Source organism: Phallusia mammillata, chromosome 1, assembly GCF_965637545.1.
Source record: "Phallusia mammillata chromosome 1, kaPhaMamm4.hap1.1, whole genome shotgun sequence".
Lineage (NCBI taxonomy): Eukaryota > Metazoa > Chordata > Ascidiacea > Phlebobranchia > Ascidiidae > Phallusia > Phallusia mammillata.
The window spans coordinates 6,480,778-6,504,212 of NC_137252.1; the positions used below are offsets into that span (position 1 = coordinate 6,480,778).

A 23,435-nucleotide genomic window follows, 5' to 3' on the forward strand; every position below is an offset into this window, starting at 1 on the left:
GGTGGCTTAGCACATATTGCCCCTGCATATACACTATAACCTATTTTAAAACATAAATATATTTCATATGCTTATTTTGTATTGGGTCCCATATTAGTCACCGTCTTTTATAACCTTAGTCGTTTCTGCAGGCAAAAACTCATGGGTCCCCACACATGCAAAGTTGAAAATAATGCAATTCAAGAGATAACCATGAGAAAGTCGGGTGTTGTAAGGTAAAACACAGTGACCGGCACTGGGATCAAATAATAATAATGTTATGTAGAATATGAACTATAAAATTAGATTCACCCCAGATATTGTTTGAAGTATGTCCTATTTAACGTTTTAAAAAACTGACACATTTTAGGGGGCTAGTAGGGTAACTAATTGGGTTCGACACACAAATTAAAAAATATATAAAAACCGCAATGACTCAATCAATTGTACTGCAAAATTTCAGCCCAATCCGCCAATGTTTAAAATTTCGACCACTAGAGGAGTTTTGAGCAACAAGCGTTAATGTTTCTGACGTCATAGGGCTGTTGACAAGCCCTAACTGCCATGGCGCAAAAACGACCACCAAGCAACCCACCAACGAGCAACATACAACTGGTTGCCCTTGTAACACTATTGCGCCAAAGAAATCTTTCGTTTGTGGTGCCCAGTAACATACAAATACGTTTTACACTTTAGGGGCTTGTGGGGTAAATGTTAGGACTACAGGGTTGAACACAACAATCGACACCTATAAATGGCATACTATACAAGAAATCCAAATTTTAGCCAACTCTGACACTGTTTGAAAACTCACCTAATTTAGGGGGCTAGCGGGGTAAATACTGGGGTTATCAACAAAAACAAAGTGGGATGCACATCTACATGAATATATCTACCATCTGTGTAAAATTCAGCCAAATCCATCAAACATTTGATTGAAAAACGAGTCGGACAAACTTTGGGTAAAAACACCCATTTTAGGGGGCGAGCGGGGTAAATACTGGGGTTATCAACAAAAACAAAGTGGGATGCACATCTACATGAATATATCTACCATCTGTGTAAAATTCAGCCAAATCCATCAAACATTTGATAGAAAAACGAGTCGGACAAACTTCGGGGAAAAAATACGCATAATAATTGTTAGCGAGTTGACCTTCTGACCCCAGGCACACTGATAATCACTCTTTTACAACAAACGATTTATCAATATGAAAAAATCTGTTTCGAAAATGACAAATGTGTAAACAAACAAAAGAGATTCTTTTGCCATTATGAAATCAACTGAAAAACTCACTTACATAGCAATGCGTTCTGAATTTTTTACTTGAAGTTTAAACGTTGGTGGTGTAACGGTAAAAAAATTGGACAATAGAATTCAGTAACTGAAATTTGTTTTATTTGCAGCGTCGACTTTTGTGCAAAAAGATAAAAGAGAAACTTAAACGCAATTTGCTACGCCACCGTATCGTCATGACGTCACAAACAACGTCATCATTACAAAACAAAAGTGGGGTAAAGGAAGTGATTTTGCTGTGAAAATTGTAAAAAAAAAATTTGTCATGAAATTTCATACAACGGGATGACATCAAAAACAGCTGCTGGGGTAGTACAAAGTTGGGCAATATGTCTGTGAAAAAACATATTTAGCTAATCAATTGTTGCTACAGAAGGTTGAGAATCCAAAACTCCAAAATAACATCAACTAGGCAGGTTCATTATATTTCCCTGGGGTTGGGTTTGTGTAGGAAATGAGACAAAATCCAGTGATAAATCCATTGATTCGCAGTTTAAATAAAACTGAGCGTGTGAGGTGTAATAGCTGCAAAATTATACAGGCATATTTTCGGCACGACTGTAGGATAATTGTCTAAACGTAAATTCCAACTCGGTTCAAAGTTGAAAATTACTCAAAAATGACAAATACTAAAGCAATATCAGAAAAAGTGAAAGTTACAAAACCGGGCAATTGAAAATATTTTTTTGCTATTTGAGCCAATTTTAATCAAGCCCCGAAACACCCCTACCTAGCAAACTTGCATAGTGTTAATTTTGACCTAACTTAACCTTTACAGACATGTTTCTTTGCTCTCGCTTAACCTTTTGGGTGTGACGTCACCACTACTGTTTGTCGCGTGATCCGATACTGTGCTCTGATTGGACAAGTCACGCTCGAGCGAGTTTGTGGCATCGGCAAAAATATCCGGACTGTCCGAGGAAGAACGACACATTGTGCCATCCAGCACTAGTTGCGGGATCGGGTTCCGTAAACGCACGCGGCGGGAACTGAACGACGAGTCACCGGCAAAATGTGACCCTGAGACCCGAAGTTGAGAGCCACTGACTCGGCTTAGACTTAAATACTGGGAGTAGGAAGGAGCAGAAGTTCGTCGAGTGCTGTTCACGCTTCCGTGCCTGGAAAGAACCGGATCTTCCAGGTTATCAGTGTTACGACTCGAATCCGAACTGGAGGAACTAAAACGCGAACTTCTTATTGTGGAATGAGCGGATGCTGCAACATCCGGCATCGATGTGGGTTTCTGAATGGACGCAATCGAGGAATCGCTGCCCCAGAACGAACTCCCGGGTAATCCCCTGCGCCCCTTCATATCGACTCCATTGTAGGGAAAATGCCAATCAACACTCCCGTCGCTTAGCGATTGCTCGCTGCCGCTACTCAACACTTGATGGCGCCGTTCCCACGTCCGCGTAACGTCGAGGTCCTCCGCAACCGCGCAGGACTTCCGTGGAGCGCTCTTCTTCTGGAAGAGCTTCTGTAGCTTCCTGGGAGCGGATGTTGAGGACGGAGGAGGAACATCCGGGACTCTCTGGTCGCGCTGAGTAGGAGGAGACTCCGCGAGGTCATCCGGATCATAGTAGAGATGAGGACGCCGGAGAAGGTCGCTCGCTACGTCTGGGAGTCCGTGTTCTCTCGCCACTAGGAGGCGCACGTAGCGTTCGGCGCGACACAGATTGCTGGAAACAATATATATTGGACATTATGTAAAAAACAAAAACAATTTAACTTCTATAAACGTACTTCAAATCAATGATGAAAAATCGGAAAGAAATTGGAAATGCTTTCGAGGTGTAACAAAATTTTTGGTTTTGTAGAATTACTGTGTTATTAAACTTTGGGGAAAAAATGATTCAGCCAATTGCAAAACTATAAAAAATATATCGAGTATAGACAAAACACATTTTAAAAAGGTAAATTGGTCGAGTGTATGCGAATATTTAATTAAAATCAGGTGGAAAGTGCTACAACAACAAAGAACACCAAAGCAGAAACGAAAATGTTCAAAGTCATAAAAGTTAAGTTCTTAGGTTAAAGCGGGTCAATTAACCATTTTTGAAATCAAGCAAAGGGTTTTAACAAAGATCAAAAATTTTACCTAAATTAAACCTACCACAAAATCCCAAGCGACAGAGCACCGTCGGCCTCAGCGAGAGAATTTCTCTCGGATCGACAACAACAGTGTGGGAGTGACGTAGAAGCCATGTGACAAAGCTGTAGGACTCGTTTGAGCCATGATGTTTGCCGCAAGGAGCGCTCGCGAGCTAGAAGTTGGGCAGCGAGTGAAGGCTTGGGAACTGCGTAAATACAAGTTATTTATAATGCATTAATGAGATCACTTTGGTATTGAACCATAAACAAATATGAAATATTGAAACAAAATATTGAATAAAACATGGTGGCGTAAATATAGTGAAAGCCGAAACGGAAAGAATTAAACTTTGCACAGAATTGAATTAGGCTTCAATTGTAAAAATTGTCTCTAATTTGCCAAAAAATAAACATTTATTGTTTTTATCACCAAATAAATGCGCCTTGTTCGACTGACGATGATGAACGATTAACTAGAATAAGGTAATATAAAGTGGAAGATGCTTGGCGACGATTTTTAACTCTGTACTGCCACCCAGCGGTGGATGATTTGCCAAACACGCGAAGGTGTTATTACTTGTCACTAGGGATGTGCCAAAACTGAAAGTGTTCTGTTTGGTCGAGCACCGAGCATCTTACGTCAATGCTCGGTGCTCGGTCGAGCACGCTTTTTTTCGCAATCATAACGCATTTAAATAAACAGTCATTTTTGTTCTTGTATACCTTTTCAAACAAAAATTTCGTATGTTAGTACGAATTTGCAAATTTAATACTCAGGTCAGTTTGTGCAACCGCTCGGCCGAGCACCGAGCATCAAAAACAGCGATGCTCGGTACCGAGTACTAGGGTTCTGGCTCGGCTTTCTGGCTTGCCAATAACTTTGCGTGTAAACAAATTTGTTTGTTTAGTGATCAGAAAACAGATTAATTCGTATAGGGTCGTTTTTATAGGGCTCATTAGCCATAGCCAACTGAAAACAAGCAACGTAATACTATTAATTACTTTAAAAAGTGCTTGCAAATAAAAATTCGTAAATCGTTATGCGCACCAGAAAAAAAATGATCTCGCTTGGGGGCGCTGCTGTCGACCCATGGTAAATAATTTTTCTGATCAAGTCCTCAGACACTTACCGGGGTAACTTCCATCAATGTATTTCAATCTGCTGGTTGCCAGGGAAGTCACACCGATTCGGGGCAGTCTGCACTTGTCGCACGAAGCTGTGTGAGAACTACCGCTGTGTCGCAGCTGCCCGACCATGTACAAGGCATCAGGGACAGCTCCCGAACCCGAAACGGATGACATCTGATTGTTTTGTGTTTTTCGGACGGAACGTAAATTCACATTGCCCGTCGATTCTCCGCTCAATCGCTCTTCAAGTATTGCCTGCGTTTACATTTTTAATGAAACTCCTGGATCATGTACTTTAGTAGTCATGCCGTTTTCAAATTTCACGTTTTTTGATTGAACCGCCAGGTCATTCGCGGTCAAACTTTGGGAAGGTCAACTTTGGATAACTAACTAACATGCGTGTAAATTTGAATAAGTCTAAAGCACTCTTTTTTGACCAAACGCTTGAAACAAACAGCCAGACAGGGAAACAAAAATACGAACAAAAACTATGTGCCCTGTGGTGACTGTTGGTGTCAGGCTGCCTTGATTTTCCTTAAATTTGTTTACATACTAATTAATATAGAAAAATAGGCAACAAAGGCGCGAAAGTCAAAAAGCATTATTGTCAGTCTGGTGTTCATGTCGAATCGATCACTTATTTATTACTCTAATTTGAATAGACAATAGTACAAGTTTCAGGTTCATTATAAAGTTCACTTTCGGTTCATTGAGAAATCCGCAAGTAAACCACGGTTAATCCGGACCCGTTTGGACCCACAAATTTGTCCGGTTTAGGCGTAGATCTGAAGTGATGTCGATTAGTTAAAACCTTACCACATTACAAACCATTTGAACCTAGGGTTTTGACGAAATTAGATTAACCGAGTCCGGTTTACCCGAGGTGTACTGTATTACTCAATTTCTTTTTGGACGCTAAGGATGTAATCGTAAGAACGAAGTACAACACAACGATCAGTAGCGCATACTCAACGTACTGTATATTTCCACTTAGTGGCCAATTACCCACCTTTGCTTCGTCCACATGAGGAAGAAAGAGTCTTGGTGGTGAAAATCCGAGTCCTGCTTTCTCGCGCAACCAAAAGAAAGTGTTTTCATTGTGCGACGAAACTCCCGCATGGTGGTGCCATTCCAACAAGTGTTCAGGGGGGCAACTGATGACTCCCCGTTTAATTGCAGACGTAAGTACCTAAAACGACAAACAGTTACACTTAAAATGTATTTTTCAAAACAATTTTCTGTGCTTGTACATGCATTAGGTGGCGCAATTTAAAATAGATTTGTGGGTAGAGCTACTTACACAAGAACTCATGACACAAGCCTACTAATTTCCGATGGGTGGCGCATGGGATCATAGGCGTTTGCAATGACAATAATTGCTGAGTCAACAATTTGCAAAGTCAGCGATTATTGCCATTGCAAACGTCTATGCTCCGCTGCGCCACCTACCGGAAATTAGTAGGCCTGTGTCGTGACTCTTGTGTTAGTAGTTTTACCTACCAACGCAACAACTCACGGAAGACCCACATTTAGCTAAATTTTGATAGGTGGCGCAAAGAGCAGAGTTACTTATTTAGCAGCCAAAGAGGGGTAGGCTTAGTTTGAAACTAAGATTTTGAAAATTTCAAATAATGAAATAAGTTTTAATGTTAATTTTATCGATTTTTTTAATGACTAAACATTACCCAAACCCTTATAAAATAGGAACAACCGAAAAATGAATTTTTTATACCAAACGAAACAAACGTTTTGAACAGATCTTTGCATTTATACGAGCCATGACACATCTCATTACCTTTTTTGGCCACAAAAAATCTTTTCTAGCCACTCTTTATCCATAGAAAATACTTCTACATCTCACGACAGTTCAGGTCTAGGTTTCTTTTTACTTGTAACAGGGGTTTAATTTGATATTGTTGAAAATAAACAAAGTAAAGATTCAAGTTAAAAATAAGGACATCTCTTAGAAATAATGACAATATATTTTTCTAAGACAAAGCCTTTCAAAATAAAGACAAATCTTAGAAAAAAGGACGGCATGGCAACCCTGTTTATAGCCTCAACCGTCAGCATTTTTGGAAATACCATTTCGAATAGGTATTTGTGCTTTTTGCGCCACCTATCGAAATTTAGCTGAACGTAAGCCTGCCGTTAGGTATGGTATTTGTAGATTTTCTGGGACCGTGGACCAACCTCGTGATTAGCTGGCAAAATATGACGTATTCGAACATGAGTCAGCAAACTGGCAGTGCAGTCGTGAAGCTCTTCGGTGTTGCTTGCAAGCAAAACTTCGCGGCGTCTCGTCGACAGCGATTGTGACGCAGATGTTCGAAAACTCCGACTCGCCTGACTTAAGATCACGTGACTGCGTACCAGGTTGGGTTCTGTCAAAGTGTAATTTGAAAATTTTTCGATTTCTGAAATATAAACTTAACAATAAAACCAGTGTGTATTGAATAACATTTTCAAGCACACAAATAAAGTATTTTGTACAAATTTTCTGCAGCGCAGCTTAAAGCGATTTTGCCTTTACTTATCTTCATCTATTAGCTATGCGTTTTTGCTGATACATTGTTTCATTTTTAGAAGTAGTCTAATGCTGCTTTAAATGCACATAAATAAATAAATGTCATATCAGCCTCTTAACCAGCTAACACAAGCAGTCAAGTGGTTGGACCAATGTTGTGTTAGTATGATAACCTTTGTCAGTTGTGTTTCCATTACTAAGCAATGAGACTAAGCATTTTTACAATCCATTAAATCAACTAACTTTTCAAACATTGAAACAATTGCACACACTGGCTTTTTAATTTAACACCTCTTTTTAACCAGCACACTAAAACCCGTATGGTTGGGACCATGTTTCTTAACCAGTGGGCCATAGAGCAGTTTTTAAACGGGCTACAGAGCATAGCAAAAATACTAGAATCCTAATTTTGTTAAGTCACTAGTTGATTTTATCAAAAGCTTGTTTTCCACTGAAGTGTGAGGTGGAAATTTTGCAGAGTTGTAGGTAGCAAACCCTACTTTAGCCACAATCTGTCAGAACTGGAAATTAAACACATCTAAGATATGAACTATTAAATTAGCAAGCATTTACCTCTGAGTTCAATTCGGCGAAATAATTCACTTTCACCCCATTTCAACACACAACGAAGAACATCCAGTTCAGGAGAGTTGACAAAATCTGATCGAATGATCTCAGACATTTCGCTACATGTCATTGAGTTTGACACACCAGATGATGAAAGCTGTACAGGGAAGACACAATAATTTTAAGGGTAGTCATGGCCATTTTTTATTACAGAAACTCCATGCCAATAACTTTAAGATGCTAAAAACCACAAAAACACAAATTTAGCTAAATTAAATTTTTGAGAGAAAAAATATTGGGACAAATTATGTTCAAAAACACCTTAAAATTTGTACAATACTCCACATTTAAAACACAGTTAGCTCTAGATATTATCATATCTGTAATCAATATAGCCAAGTAATTTTAAGGCGCAAAATGACAGCTTTAAATAATACTAAACAAAATACACACAAACAACAATAAAGGAAAGTAATTTTATGTGACTTGTGGTTGTACCTGAAGAAAATTGTCACGTATATATCGAATAGTTTGGCGACGAAGCCACTTAGATCCATGAGGTTGTGACGACCAACGAAGAATGCTCGTCACATTTGAAACACTCAACATTTCGACCAATGCATTTTCACAACCTGTAACAAAATAAAAGTTAGAAAAACACATAAGTAGCAAACTGAATAAAGTTTTAACCTCAAATAAGCCAAACAAAGCATAAACAACACAACTTGAAAAACACAGAGTTCAATTTTGTAAGCGCTTACGTGTAAATGCCAATTTCTAATCATAGCCAATTAATTCACAACGGATATATCAATTCAGTCATTTATTGCATGTTTATTCTTAGTGGGTAGACAATGCCTGGGTCCATAATTTTTACAGTGAGTTCGCAGCAGAGCTGTTTGTTTTATTGTAAGTTTGCTGAATAAGTTGATTTGGGAGATGGGACCTAAATTTAGTTCCATCCATTAGGTTCCACTGGGTTAAAGGAATGTCTCTTAAGTTTATTACTCAATGAAACATGCATGGTACTCAAAAGAACCCACAAGCGTGTGACACAAAGTGGTTGCACCTTTCAGGGAGTTTCAAATTTCTATTGCAAATTAGACTGTTCTAACCTGTAGTGATGGGACGATACGAGGTTTTGAAGCGAGTACCGATACCGAGTACGAGTACCACCTGTATATACCTTCGATACTGAGTACCGAGTACGATTACCGAGTACTTAAGTGTAGTGTTGTAGTTGTACATCACTGGCTAATTTATCTGCCATGGTCGGGGTACAGGTGTGCACACACACATGCCAAAAAATGTTATTCCCACGTGATAGTGAAAAAGATATACGTAAACTGGAGGAACTTTTTTCCTATTTTGTGCTGTCCGAAGCAAATATTGGCATAAAGTTGCCCGTATTCTTATGGTGTACATCGGCCTTCGGTACTCGCACGTCGGTATCGAAAACTGAGACAAAATATTTCGATACCGAGTACGAGTATCTATACCACTGAAATCGATCGATACCATCGATACCGAGTACTCGTCCCATCACTACTAACCTGTGCCTTGTTGCATGGAATATTTAGAGGACTGGGGCTTGAATTTTAGTGAAGCCTTTTGTGGCATGGCACACTTTAGTTTACTGGAGCATGTGGCATTGCTGGCCTCAGGACCAATAAATAAATACAAGTTTATCTGAGGAACCATAATAACAAGCTCAAAGCTTACTGACTTATACGTTACAGCAAAAAGCGGTGCTTAGATCAATGAAAAGGAAAATAAGTGACAACTAACAAATTAAAAAAATATATATCTAACACAGTGTAGTCAGTTTAGTTTTGGTTGCTTGTTGAATTTGCATAGGCCTCTGTGAGAGTTGAATATGACTGTAGGAGTATGACACAAAAAGGTGAAACATCTCAGTTTAAACAACAAGAAAACAACACTTTGTGTATTGCTTCCTGATATACATATGTCATTACCTTCAGTAGTCAAAAATCCTGACAAAAATGGAAAGGTATTTAAACAGTGTAACTATTTACCTTGAATTAACATAGGAAAACCTAAAAATCTTCCAAGATACAAAAGTTCTGTTAAATCCTTTACGTCTTCTGATACTGATTCGATTTGTGTTCGATTGTGCACAAGGGGAGAAGCAAAGTCTTTGATAATCCGTTGCAAATCAACCTGGAAAGTGCAGACAACTTTATTATATCAAGTAGGTCAAAGTGACAGTTCTAGTTCAAGCATAAGACACCAACACTACTGTACAATACATTAGCAATTTGTAAAAGAATAGGCATAACTGTTTATAATTGAGACAAAACAGGGAATAAATGAACATAACAAATAGACATAAATTTAACCTAAAAGCACAAGAATAAAGAAAGGTTTTCATGGGTCATTTCTGTCTTTGACATGTACCAAGCAGTAAAATATGTATATATATAACAGTAATCGATACATCTTTAACAAAAATCATTAACCTTGTCCTTGTATAACAATAACAGAGCCAAAATTTAATGGTCAGCAAACCAAAAAATCACAGCCTAGCTCACTATTTTTTTGCATGAGTTTAAACTTTCTTACTTGGTCAGTGTACATTGCATATGTCACAACATGAATATATCGAGGGGAAAAAACTTTTGAATCAAGTTCGATCTTCACAAAACCTGGAGAAGCAACTTCATTCAATTCCTCAAGCTCATCCTGTAATACATACAGATGATGTCACAATGCAAACAAGGTCAAAGTCGAAAGGCTATGTTTCAAATATCTGGTACAGTACAATAGTGCAGAATATTCCAAAATTATTAGGTGGAAATTTTAGTTTTACTTGATTCAAACCAAAGTGCTTAAAATATTGCACAAATTTATTTAAACAGTTCAGCATTAGTGCTAAGAAACTTCATTGCAGCTTCAAAGCTGCAAGACCAATTGGTCAGGGAACGATGTGACTGCCTTGTATTCCATAATAATTGTGTGGTTTCAATTGCTTCTACTTTTTATGTTTCTCAAGCAAGAAAATTTTTGAAAATGAAAACATTACTGAGCAGAAGGCTAAACAGCAAACCTAGAGCTTAAATTTTATGAAGAATATTTTACAAAAACATATACAAACTGTTAGTAACGTGGCCTTTTACAAGTTGTTTAGCATACTGTTTTAAGACATCTGTTTTTACAACATAAATATTTATTAATATGAATTAATTTGTGGTCAGTTGGATAACAAATCACCAAATCAGTTTCTAAAATTCATGACAACGTAACTCACTCTGTGCTTAGAAAGAGCAGCTTTAAAAAATGTCGATCGTGCAGCGAGAACAAACCCATGACAGCTGAAGCCTGTTGGTTTTGACCTGAGGGCACAAATAAGTTACAATCACAATCTTACAACAACAAACAGATGAAACACAAGCAAGACACAAGTAACAATTGAACGATTGTGAAACACAGAGTAATAAAATAGCTTTTTGAGGCACTGTGCAAGAACAATGGCTTAAGTCTGTGTTTTTAATTTGGTTGTAAATTTACTATCTCTACTATATAAATAATTTATTATGTTGACAAGTAAGCTATATATATATATATATATATATATATATAGTTAGATAATGTTTCTCAAGCCATTTGTTTGAACTGTACACCATCATTAAGTTTATGCTGTTATTAGAAAATGCCCTCAAAGAAATATTTTTTCAGTTAGAAATTAAATACAAAATCAGCAAATAAGTTTTCTGAGAAAGTTATCTTTTATGAAGTAATGATGGGTACAGTAATTTTTTCTTGATAATTAGGTCAAAAACAGTGATTGCAGACTCTAAATTCTGCAGAATTGCATGGTACAAAAAGTAATTTTTGCTGATATTTTTGTCCCTTTAAACACATTCAAGTACTCTGCTTCAAACTAGCTATTTTACAATAAACTAAGACAAGGTTGTATGGTTTATACTTACAGGAATCGTGTTGACATGGCAGCAAGTGAAAAAATCAGCTTAACGTCACCGGTTATATTTGCAGAAAACCACAAATCTTTTAAATCCGTGTAGAAATCCTCAAGGAATGCATCTGATTCTTTACACCTTTCAGTAAAATGCTAATTTTGAAACATGTGTGTTTGAGCAGTGAGCTGGCACACAAGGTTCTATAATAAGAACAGCTTTTACTGGCAGCTTAAAAATGGGTAACTAAAATAAGGTTTCATACCTTGGTCAATAGGTAATATTTGGATTGCAAAAAATCAATATGTACATGCATATATATATACCCAGTTAGGCATAAGTAATGGAAAAAAGACATTGTAAGGTATTGGGGTGCCGTATTTACTCGATTGTAAGCCGCCCTCGTTTATAAGCCGCCCTCGATTATAAGCCGCATGTTGAGGTGTCAAAAATAATGTAAGCCGCCCTCGATTGTAAGCCGCACGCTGGAATTTTTGATACTATTGTTTCTTAATACATCTTTCTGTTGTTATGTAGTATAACTATTTGCCCATATATGTTAGTTACATTGATAACTGTACCCAACAAAACGTATATTGACATATAATCCGTACATGCATACAAGTTTTGAACCCGTGTAGAAATAATTTCGGTATAAAATTAAAAAGTAAGCCCCCCTCGATTATAAGCCGCACAAACGACAGTTAAAAAACAATATAAGCCAGAGCTCACAATCGAGTAAATACGGTATGTGGTTTTGGGGATTCAACCAGAAATACGAAAAAATCGGAAAAAATAGCTTTTATACATACAAGTTGGTTTCATACCGTTCACCATTATCCAAATTTGCGAATAAAGAATTTCCTCCTAAAGTTGTTTGGAGATCATCCTCTTTAAGATAATGCTGTTTTGTAACATTGGTTATTTCCAATTCCTGAAAAAAATATGATGAAATATACAGAAAACGTCATAAAAAGACTAAAATCGCATTGCAACAAACTAAGACTCCTGTTCTCTATTTTTAACACTTGTACAATATTATGTTACATACAAAATCTCATAAAGTGGACATACAGTTTGTAAATCAAAAATATATATATATATGTTTTCTAGTACCAAAACCATTTCAGCGTGATGCAACATTTCTAGTCTTGAGAAGCATAACTTTTAAACAACACACACATATATATAGAAAATATATATAATAAATTTTACAAACTAGTGCACAAGATCTATTTCAAAAGCTTTTTACCAGTAGCAATATATGATAATAAATATATACCTCGAGAAAGTGTTTTGTTTTTTCAACTACGCGATCAAGAGTTTTGATCCCTGAAATCTCGCTCCATGGTTTTTGACCATATACATGTGAAATCCAATCAGTAACATAATGTGGAGGCAGTTGGTGCTTTGATTCAATATTCAATGTGCAAGTGGACGGACTGTAGAAAAACTTAACTCTTCTGTCAACTTTGGATGGAAATGAAGAAACAACAACTTTTTTTTCAGAAGTGGAATACTCAGTAGAAGATACCTGGATGAAAAAACATGTCTTTTATAGTTTTGTTTTTTTCCGTCTAAACGTAACAGATGAAACTTAAGACAATAGTTTGTACAAAAATGATATAAACGTAGGTACATAAAGTTATATATAAGTGTTGTATGTTGAAAATATAACACAATTTATCATTTGTAGTTTGTATGCATAGGTAAAATAAAGTTTAGTGATACACATATAACATGATGTCATTTTATTATGAAAGTTCTCAGAGGTAAGTGGGTTTTCGACAAATAACGGGGTTCTTTAGTACACAGGGCACTGACAACGCTTATAGCTCAAGTGTGGTGAAGTAATTGTAAGGTATGGAGAGCTGGAATGGCATTTGTCTGAAATTGTTGCCCAGCCCAGTATATAATTTTCATTCAGTTCCAGTAAACAGAAAAATGGAAAGTTTAGTTCTTCACAAGTTGTAATGGCAAAATGAAAGTTAGTTTCTCTAATATTTAAAAGCCAGATCATTTTTAATATTTTTCCTCTCTTATGTATGCTTTTGTCTGAAACCTATGTTTCATTTGAAAGCAAACATTATTGTTATATGTATGTATCATTAGTTATTGTTTAAAACCATATCCATGGCTTGGAATAAACATAATATCTGAATACAATCACAATTGCAGATAAGGTACTTAAGATGACCTGAATAATTGACATAATTATTGATAACAAAACAACACAAAAACACTATTCACAACAGTTTTTGTCATATATTATGTACCATATCATTGTTTAAACCCAAGTTTACACATGTAACTTATATAATATACCTTCTGTACAGATGCTAAACAAATGCCAGTCCTCTTGGCAAATAAAGAAGCATGCACCAATACAGGTGAGGTACATTTAGCTTGAAGCTTAAGATTACATAGGAATTCAGTTTTGCACAAATTTTCCAAATCTACAGCAGCTTTCGCAGCTGGAGGTCGGGCAAGGTCAGCCTAAATTAAAAATCAAAGTATGATTATGGAGAAGAAGTAATGACAAAATCAGTTTTGATTTACAATCAGAATAAAAGGTTTAAAGACAGATAAACAAATCACAAAGGTATAAAGATTTATTTTATTTTTTGATGATGTCAACATTTCTGTTTTGCAGTATTAACCAAACATAATTTTTTGGTACAACATTGGCCAACTGTACCAGCATAAAATTATATTTCAAAACATACCGCGTCTGAAAGTTCCTTTAAAGTGGCAGTTAACTCATATTCACAAATCAGTGATTTTAGATCATTAGAATTCCAGCTGCTTGTAAGCATACGAATTTGGCGACCATGGACTGAAAGTTTGGATGCCAATCTGCAAGTATACACAAATTGAATACAAAATTAACCCATATTTGTTACTTTAACTGCAATCCTATAGATCTAAAGACCTCAACTGTTCTAAAACCAGGCAATTCACACATGGGGATGGTGTTAAAAGGTGGCAGAAAGAATTGGCCAGTAAAACTGTAACAAAGTAATATATTGTGGTTTAAACAATGCTCTTTACTTTAATTAGAGTTGGCCTAATCATTATTGTAAGAGCATTGAAAACCTGATGCTATGCATATCAGTTGTCACATATCCCTTTGCAGTTTTTAGCACTAAAAAATACATTTACCAGAAGAAAACTCGTACTTATCAAATCTAAACTTTAAAAAGTCATCTAACTTAGAGTTTACATGCTGCTGATTGTATGCAACTGTATCTCCATACAAAGACTGACTTCATTGAGTAGGGATTGCACTTTATACACTCTAACAGACATGTAATTTTTAGATGTGAGGGTAACAAACTCATGAACACAGTTTTTCAAAATATCATTAAATTTATAACTAGAACCGTACCTTTTATAAATTTTTGGAATATTTAACTTTTTCTTCAAAGTTGATAATCCCGATTTGGATTTTCTGTCATGATGTGTGGTGGAAGATTTCTTCGGAGTTCCAGTCATTGCATGTAAATGCCAAACTCACTTGAAATTCAACTCAAAATGCAATTCTTTTAGGCAAAAGCAAAAAATTCCAAGTGTCCATTGTTATCGACATCACAACACACGAAGTTCACCAGCTTGTCGCCTATATTTATCTTTGTACAACAAAAATACAAACATAAAACTAGACCCACGATCTTTTTGTAAACAATATGAAGTTTCTATTATACAACAACAATGGAAAACTATTAAAAACTGTAACTTCTAACAATTGACATTTGACACCTCCGAAAGCAAAATGGAGTCAATCTAATATCCAGTGGTGCGTGACGAAGTTATGGTGGATGATGGGTAGGTAAAATTAAAATATTAAATTGTTACGGTAACTGGTAAAAACTAAAGTATAAAATACCGTACATCGTCGTTCTAAGTGTCTTTTTAATCTAGTTTAACTTCTGTTACATTTTTTAATTACAACAAAGCTAAGCATTATATAGGGCACGTCCGGTAAATTGCTTTCGTCACTTAATAGCTCAAGCATTGATCTTTGTGTTTTGTCATTTGCTCCACTTTCTCCTGTCTTGTCAATTTGTCTTGCGTTTAATCGTTCTTACATTTTTCCAATCAAATATTTATCATGACACAAGTTTATTGCAAAAACACTTTAATATATTTTTTCTCAAGTTTGTTTTTAATCAGTTTTTTCATGTGAGCCAGGCCAGATTGGTTGCATTCATTGAAGTATGGTAGTTTTTTCACTTCTTTTATCCACTCGACCACCTTTGGGTATTTTCCATAGTCTTCGAAGTCACTGACTTCAAGAAATAAAACTGCATTCACGCCGAAAAAATCTGTCATGCAATTAATAAAAAATCTGTCAGTCTCTTTCAAGTTTAAACGCTATCATTTCATTCATTGGAGAAAATATTAAGTGAGGTTAAATAACTAATATTCTTTTTTTACATACCAGCGATACTGATACTGGTGCCAGCCATAAACTTGTTCTTTTCGAGATAATTTTCCAGCTGTTTTAATGCCTCATGCACCTTCGGAAGGTTTTCGTCACAGATCTTCTCGTCATAGAACAATATATTACGGACATTCTGCAAAAAATAAAAACTTCAAGAGTTTCTTCAAAAAAAGTAATCATATCTGTGTATGTAAGGTTGCAATTCTAAAGTAGCAACATTAATAATCGATTTAGACTTCCGCACCAAATACGCAAAAATCTCGTTGTAAACCCATCCTCCAAAATACAACATCATATCAACATTTGCACGTTTCTCCGGGTCCCTGGGGTACAATGTTTCCTCGACTCCACCGTATTTGTTGCACAAATAAGCAGCAATGGCACGGCTGCAAACACATGGTGATGTTTATGTTTTGTATTTTACAACTTTTTTAAAACACCCCAAGCCCAATGTTGGGCCAATGAAAGACATTAACAAAAAGCTAGAAAACAAACAGTTTATACCTTTCTATCAGAGTAAAATCTCCGTCAGTTAATGCTGGGACTTTTCCTCTTGGGTGAATCTCAAGATATTCTGGTGAAAATTGCTCCCCTGTCAGCAAATCCACAACCTTCACATCGCATTGGATATTAAGGGCTTTTATAATCATCAAAACACTCCGACTTGGCGGACTTATTTCGTGAAAATATAGCGTAAGTGTCATTTTGGAGGATTTAGTAAGGTCGTGTGAGTTATCTGATCTATAAACACCCTGTAATATAATATACAGTTAATATCAGAAACTGTTTTTCATAGATACTGATTTAAATGCTAAATTTATTGGCCGTATTTTGTTTAAATAAAAATTTAATGCAAAAATTATAAAAATCACGCTTCAATGTTAACCAATTACTCATGATATAATGGCTTCCAACGAGTACACTCATTTGTTATTCTGCATATCTTCTACACGCGTAAGCTATCTTAAAACCTAATTTAAGCTTAATTCCAACTCATCGACTCAAAGTTTAAATACCGAATTAGTACGTTATCTCTTTGTAAAAAACTTGGCCTGATAATGAGGGTTATAATTAAGATTACTACATTTATTTCGATGAGAAACCTAGGCCTATATCTCATGTGTATTTGCAAAGTGACAAATGTTCAACTATGCAAGACTTGACATGGTGTTAAAGGTCATCATCACCCTGTAGCGTGCAGCAACGACACGATTAAACGAAGTCACGAACAAACTGGAAAGTTGCTATTCCGACATTCGTGAATACAGTTCGTGAAAAAATGAGGTAACATTTATATATTTACACATGCATTTCATGCATTCTAGGCTATACATGTATACACTGCCCTACGAAAGTGCGTTCTAATACCGTTAGCCTAGCCTATTCCGTAAAGGCATTTACCCACGTTTTACAGAACAATCTGCGGAAAAAAGCTGTCGACTTTAAAACAAAACACATTGTTTTGCACATCACAGATCAAATTAGAGTAAAATCAAGCAAACAAATGATTGAAGTTGAAACAATAATGCAAATAAAAATGTGTAACTTCACTTAATTTTTTTTCTTCACCTCTAAATCACACAAAGCATTTTTTCTTGTTATTATCAAACTTGTTGTACCTCTATATTTATAAGCATTTAGTTAAAAAATTTAAAATGAAAAGAACAAAGCCAACAAAACTGTTTCTGTCTTTCTGATTTTTTTGATTTGAATAGTTATACACATTTTCTGAATCATAACACATACAACGGCGCAAGTATTTTACAACAATACGTCAATGAATTTACACCACCCATGCCCTTCTCACTTTGCCATTTTCTCAAGTTTATTTTGAATCATTTTTTTATGTCAGCCAGGCCAATTGGTTGCATTCATTGAAGTATGGTAGTTTTTTCACTTCTTTTATCCACTCGATCACCTTTGGATATTTTCCATAATCTCTAAAGTCATTGACTTCAAGAAACAAAACTAAATTCACGCCGAAAAAATCTGTCGTGTAATAAATAAATAAAACGTCAATGTCTACAATGCTGTCATTCCTTCTTTGAGAGAGAAAACGTTTAAGTGAGCTTTAAATGATATTCCACGTACCGGGCAATACTGATACTGGAACCAGCCAAGAACTTTAATTTTCAAGCTGTTTTAAAGCTTGCGCCTACGGACGATTTTCGTCACAGATCTTCTCGCTATTGTTCACGATATTGTAGCGACCTCTCTCACTACCGTTATCGTGTGCTTTCATTCTACTGCGAACCGGACAGATTGCCTTCTTTCTCTGACTCTCGCCTTATGCGGCGTATTCGCACATTGTGTTATATTCGGTGCGAAATTTGGAAACTTATACCGTTTCTTCGAAAACATCTAATTAATAATATATCTGTATCTTCCTAGTCTAGTGGCTTTCTAGTAAATTAAACTTCCTTACACCCTATACAAGCAAATTTCTTCATGAGCTCATTCTCCCACAATACAGCATCACATCGACCAATGCACGTTTCTCCAGGTCTCTGGGATACAATGTTTTCTCAGGGGCACCGAATTTATTGCACAAATAAGCAGCAATTGCGGGACTGGAAACACTTGTTAATGTCTGAACTAATAATGTAGATGCATTCAGTTTACATTTATGTTGCATCATTATTGTACAACTTTTTGGAAACATTCTGATGCCCCACCGTTAGGTCAATGCAGAAAATTAATACAGAAAGTTGGAGCTGGAAAACAAACAGTTTACCTTTCTGTTAGAGTTAAGTCCCCGTCAGTTAATGCTGGAGGATTTAAAAGTTGGTGTAAGTTAAAGCCAATCTACAAACACCCTGTAATATATTGGTAAATATATATACTGTTAAATGCTGATTTTTATTGATGTGATTATGTATTTACTATATAATATAAAATTATAAAGATCACTTTTATACGTGTTAACCGACTATGCATTGTTGGGGCAGTACAAAACACACTTCCAAAAAATAAGGTTGCAGTATTTTAGTTGTTATTCTTCACAGGAATAACCTGCCTTCAAATCAAATTTACCCTTTAAACCAGGGGTTCCCAACCTTTTTACGATCCCGTACCACCTGGACGCTCTGCACTGCCACGCGTACCACCATAGAGCACTAATGTGCTCTACAGTGCTCTATGGTACCACTTCTTGCAGAACAACTAATTTGTTTGAATCATATTTCATTCAACGCTATCTTAAGCACCAAAACAGTAGATATATCTCAAGAGCAATCATTTGACATAATTAACGCCCACTGTGCCGCAGCGTTGTTCGGCTTTTCATAGCAAGTAGCAACTATGCTTTTTGTTGAGAATTGACATGACCTGTATTTTGAAGATCGTAATGATACGAAACAACAGGAATAGTTACGTAACAATGACAATAGGCCTGGGGACTGTTTTTTTTTGTAAACAAAACCAGACAAACAAAATATAAAGTTGCAAATTGAGGTTTTTGTGAACAAAACAGAAGCTACTCGCGTACCACCTGAAAACCCTTCGCGTACCACTAGTGGTACGCGTACCACAGGTTGGGAACCCCTGCTTTAAACTCATCGACTATAAGTTTAAATGATAAATTGTTATTCGCTTTTAGATGACCCGATGTGATAATAAGGACAATGAGTTATTACACTATTGTACTTTTTTCAATTTGATGATAAGGAACCTAAATCTTCAAATACATTTTGCAAAGTAACATAGTCAAGCCTTGACACGATGTCAAAAGGTTACCTCCATAGCGTGCAACAGCGACATAATGAGACAAGGTCACGAGAAAAACAGTTAGTTTTATTTACACATCTAGCTACATGTACACGACTATTCGAAAACGTTTTCTTATACTCGTCTGGACCAAATTAATTATGTCGATTAATGCGTCCGCCTACGTTTCACGGAACAAGCTGCGGAAAGAAGCTGTCGACTTAAAACAAAACGTATCGGTTTGCAAATCACATGTTAAATAAGAGTGAAATATTTAATCGAGCAACTAATGATTGAAGAAGTTAAACAACAATGCAAATAAAAATGTGGAATTTACAAATCAAGCAAAATAAACTTTTTGTTTGAAAGTAGGTATGGACCAACTTTATTGTTGTCAAACTTTTGATAAAACTAATACTGAATCAATGCAATTCTTATCAAATCGATTTTCTTGTAGCGAGTTCATTCTCAATGTAATAATTATACGAACCACATTCAAACACAACATTACACAGGTGTTTCTGGTGTGTTGATATTTTATTTGAATGTTTCTTAGGGTGGTTTCTTGCGTTTTCTACAATTGATATTCAAAAACATTTTCTGTAAAAACTAGTGATGTACCGAATCGGCGAAATTTCGATTCGGCCGAAACCGAATATTCGGCAGTTTTGCCGAATAAATTCGGCCGAATCAACCGAATCTTTTATGACGTCACGCGAAGTCGCATTCAACGCGTTTGACATGAAAACATAAGTTTATGTACCAGACAATTAGTGCAGAATGGTTGTGTTTCGTACTTATTTTAGTTCTGTGGGTTTTAACATTGCTTCAAGCATGATTGCCAACCTGCCAATGAATTACGGATTTTTCGTCTGGAGTGGGAAAAACGATAATGTGGTAAAACATATGATAATTAACGCGATTTTCGTTGGTACAAAGCAGAAAAGTCATGTTTAACGCTATAAATGTGTGTTCGTAAAAGATTTGGTTTCGACCGAATCGCAACAAAATATTCGGCCGAAACCGAATCTTTAAAAAAACGGCCGATTCGGCCGAATAAATTCGGCAAACCGAATATTCGGTACATCTCTAGTAAAAACCCGCCGTCATTTTGACGTTTTTCGAAGTGCGTCTTGATATATTTTCTTCTGTTTGAACAACCCAGAATTGTGACATTCTTTGAAATAGGGAAATTGTTTCATTTGCTTTATCCACTCAAACACCTTAGGAAATTTTCCATATTCGTCAAAGTCAACGATATCAAGACACAGAAGTGAACTTATGGCAAAGAAATCTGCAAATATGGCAAGAATTGGTAAATTAAATATATTTTTCCTGTTAGAAAGCGTTCGCATTTTTATACGTACCAGCAATAGTGATATTGGGTCCAGCTACAAATATTGTATTTTGCAGATAATTGTCAAGTTGTTTTAAAACTTCATAAACCTTCGGAAGATTCTCTTTTCTGGTCTTTTCGCCATCGAAAATAACATTGCGAAAATTCTGCAACCAAAATTAAAAACTTTGATCGAACCTGAAATATATCGACGAATTATTCTTATTCAAACGTTTCTGTCCTGGAACATATGGAATCAATTCTATGAAAAGAGGATGACGCAATTGCACTGTAGCAACCCTGACAAAAATATTTTTTTAACAGAAAAGCAATATTTAGGCAGACAGGTTTTGAGATGGAAACTTTTTACTCACCAGATACGAGCCAATCTCGATCAAAATCCATTCTCCAACATACAGCATCATATCAACTTTTGCACGTTTCTCCGGGTCACTGGGGTACAATGTTTCCTCAGCGGCACCGTATTTGTTGCACAGGTAGGCAGCAATGACACGGCTACAAACACACTTGTTGTGTTATACTGGTAAAAAATAAGTCTTTTAAGACTTAAGATTTTTAAGATTCAGATAGATCTATAGCACTTTGGTAAACAATCTGTTACCTCTCAATAAGAGTGAAATCTCTATCGGTTAACGCTGGAACCTTTCCTTGTGGGTGAATCTCTAAATATTTTGGCGAGAATTGCTCACCGGCAACCAAATCCACCGTCTCCACATCGCATTGAAGATTAGGTGCTTTAAAAAACCATCATAACACTTCGACTTGGCACACTCAATTCGCTGTGGTATAGTTTAATCGGCATATCTGTGTCCCTGCTGTTTTAGCTTTTTTTGTAAATTGTATTCCGAAAAGTACTCTGCAAAAATACATTAAATATTTTCGAGTAGCATTCTTGTTAACACAACACAGTAGTTGCTGTTTAGTATAGTAACATCAACAGCCACTCTTAAATACAGTTAAGCCACATTGCATTTATTTACTACCGCCCTTCTTGTAACAATATAAGCGAAAACCTACAAATTGTTTTTTCTTCACTCCTCTACACTTAAAACGTACTTAACTTTCACTTGAACATGACATTTTCGTCCTGTTTATAATGATCCACTGCAAGTGCAAGACCTGCCATGACATTGCGTGCTGCAATCACATGATGAATTCAAGTCACGAGCAAATAGGAAGTTCTTTGCCAACTTAAAGTTTGTGAAAACGTGACATAAGAAATCAGAATGTATCAGCACTTATAAAATCATGTTCGTACATTTCCAATGTCACAATGACACGACACAACTCAAGTTGCAGCGTTTTCAATCTGTTATTAATTCTACCCTTTTTTACTCTGTTGACTTGTCAAGTCAGAGTTGCAAGCGGGCCCAAAATCTGAGACCGAACTCGGCCCGAACCCAAAACTATAAGCCCGAAGCCTGGTCCGAACCCGAAACGTTTTTGAGAAGCCCGTTTAGGCCCGAAATTATGATTGACAGGCCTATCCACGAAAGCCCTGCAACAAAGGATGAGCCCGTTTTAAGTCCGAACACCGGCCCGACTTGCAACTTTTCAATAATTGTGCAAGACGTTAAATGACGTAATAGTTGTGTACTGCATTCAGTAATGTAGTAGGGTTATTAAGTTATATCAATTACACTTAATTCCTTCCTTTTTGACGAGTCTCTGCTTTAAGAAGCATTATGATATGGGGACCGGCAATGTACGTCATGTTTCTTAGAAGCTCACATAAAGCTTCGTGAACTTCTGGTATGTTTTCATTGCGCATCTTCTCGCCATTCAACAAAACATTGACTATATTACAAAAACTACAATACTGGAAACCATCAATGGTTCCCTTCTAGCAATGTTGCACTAACAAAACTATGTTTGCACTTTGCAGCACCTAGGCCTTCAATGTACATTTTTTTTTCTCGACAAGCAGTATAATAACTCGAGTAAGAGATTGTGTTATTGTTTGTTGTACTATTTCTAAAACTTTTTGCAAATATGCGATAATACTCATTTTTTAAGGGATTTAACTATAACCATCATGTGTCAACAGACAGAGACAGTAACGCTTCCCAATAAAACAAAAAAAAACTTTTCCCCCGTTGTAACCATTACGTCATACTTTCATTGTGACGACATAACTGCCAATATCCATGCAGCCAACTTTCACAGTTTCCGTTGTTTCAGCACGTGCAGTCTAGTTATCGTTGCCAGGTGGCCTAAAATTCGGACAAAAAACGATAAATTGGCCTAATTTCACACGCTGTGTCCGACGCCTAAAAATCATTAGGACATTTAGTTTTTTGTCCTAATATGTCCGAATTTTGCTATATGTCCGAAAATCCTATTTTTTGATGGTTGCAAACCTTTTTAACGACAAAACGTGGCTTAAAACTGCAACTTGTTTTGGT

The 23,435-nt window shown here is 36.3% G+C and overlaps 3 protein-coding genes across 3 annotated transcripts; all 3 read right to left on the minus strand.

Moving 5' to 3' along the window:
* Nucleotides 1-1,356: 1,356 nt before the first annotated feature.
* LOC145228531 (BTB/POZ domain-containing protein 7-like) lies at nucleotides 1,357-15,246 on the minus strand. The gene is made up of 16 exons (XM_080093609.1): nucleotides 14,913-15,246; nucleotides 14,251-14,380; nucleotides 13,850-14,020; nucleotides 12,807-13,058; nucleotides 12,352-12,458; nucleotides 11,540-11,665; nucleotides 10,858-10,942; nucleotides 10,173-10,292; nucleotides 9,626-9,770; nucleotides 8,088-8,221; nucleotides 7,596-7,746; nucleotides 6,689-6,879; nucleotides 5,505-5,684; nucleotides 4,498-4,750; nucleotides 3,390-3,573; nucleotides 1,357-2,955 (listed from the first exon to the last, which is right to left on the minus strand). Exons 1-16 carry the CDS (start codon nucleotides 15,017-15,019, stop codon nucleotides 2,049-2,051), a joined length of 3,243 nt encoding a protein of 1,080 aa, XP_079949735.1. The 5' UTR covers nucleotides 15,020-15,246; the 3' UTR covers nucleotides 1,357-2,048.
* A 383-nt stretch (nucleotides 15,247-15,629) lies between these two features.
* LOC145228541 (glutathione S-transferase D7-like) lies at nucleotides 15,630-16,672 on the minus strand. The gene is made up of 4 exons (XM_080093620.1): nucleotides 16,473-16,672; nucleotides 16,213-16,354; nucleotides 15,966-16,101; nucleotides 15,630-15,849 (listed from the first exon to the last, which is right to left on the minus strand). The coding sequence occupies exons 1-4, from the start codon at nucleotides 16,670-16,672 to the stop codon at nucleotides 15,647-15,649; spliced, it is 681 nt and encodes a 226-aa protein (XP_079949746.1). The 3' UTR covers nucleotides 15,630-15,646.
* Nucleotides 16,673-20,779: 4,107 nt separating this feature from the next.
* On the minus strand, nucleotides 20,780-22,801 carry LOC145221865 (glutathione S-transferase D4-like). Its single transcript, XM_080088061.1, has 5 exons — nucleotides 22,762-22,801; nucleotides 21,632-21,764; nucleotides 21,384-21,525; nucleotides 21,041-21,176; nucleotides 20,780-20,967 (listed from the first exon to the last, which is right to left on the minus strand). Exons 1-5 carry the CDS (start codon nucleotides 22,799-22,801, stop codon nucleotides 20,780-20,782), a joined length of 639 nt encoding a protein of 212 aa, XP_079944187.1.
* Between the last annotated feature and the right edge of the window lie 634 nt (nucleotides 22,802-23,435).

Bases quoted from the DNA above. Each gene is read 5' to 3' on its own strand.
- LOC145228531 (XM_080093609.1), bottom strand. From the start codon at position 15,019: ATGACTGGAACTCCGAAGAAATCTTCCACCACACATCATGACAGAAAA. The intron at 12,459-12,806 runs GTATATATTTAT...TATTTTTTTCAG, and splicing joins AAACAAAACACTTTCTCGAG to GAATTGGAAATAACCAATGT. The intron at 10,943-11,539 runs GTAAGTATAAAC...TTGTGCCCTCAG, and splicing joins GCCATGTCAACACGATTCCT to GTCAAAACCAACAGGCTTCA.
- LOC145228541 (XM_080093620.1), bottom strand. From the start codon at position 16,672: ATGACACTTACGCTATATTTTCACGAAATAAGTCCGCCAAGTCGGAGT. The intron at 16,355-16,472 runs GTATAAACTGTT...ATGTGTTTGCAG, and splicing joins GATTTTACTCTGATAGAAAG to CCGTGCCATTGCTGCTTATT. The intron at 16,102-16,212 runs GTGCGGAAGTCT...TATTTTTTGCAG, and splicing joins ACGAGATTTTTGCGTATTTG to AATGTCCGTAATATATTGTT.
- LOC145221865 (XM_080088061.1), bottom strand. From the start codon at position 22,801: ATGCGCAATGAAAACATACCAGAAGTTCACGAAGCTTTAT. The intron at 21,526-21,631 runs GTAACAGATTGT...GTGTGTTTGTAG, and splicing joins GATTTCACTCTTATTGAGAG to CCGTGTCATTGCTGCCTACC. The intron at 21,177-21,383 runs GTGAGTAAAAAG...TTTTGGTTGCAG, and splicing joins TCGAGATTGGCTCGTATCTG to AATTTTCGCAATGTTATTTT.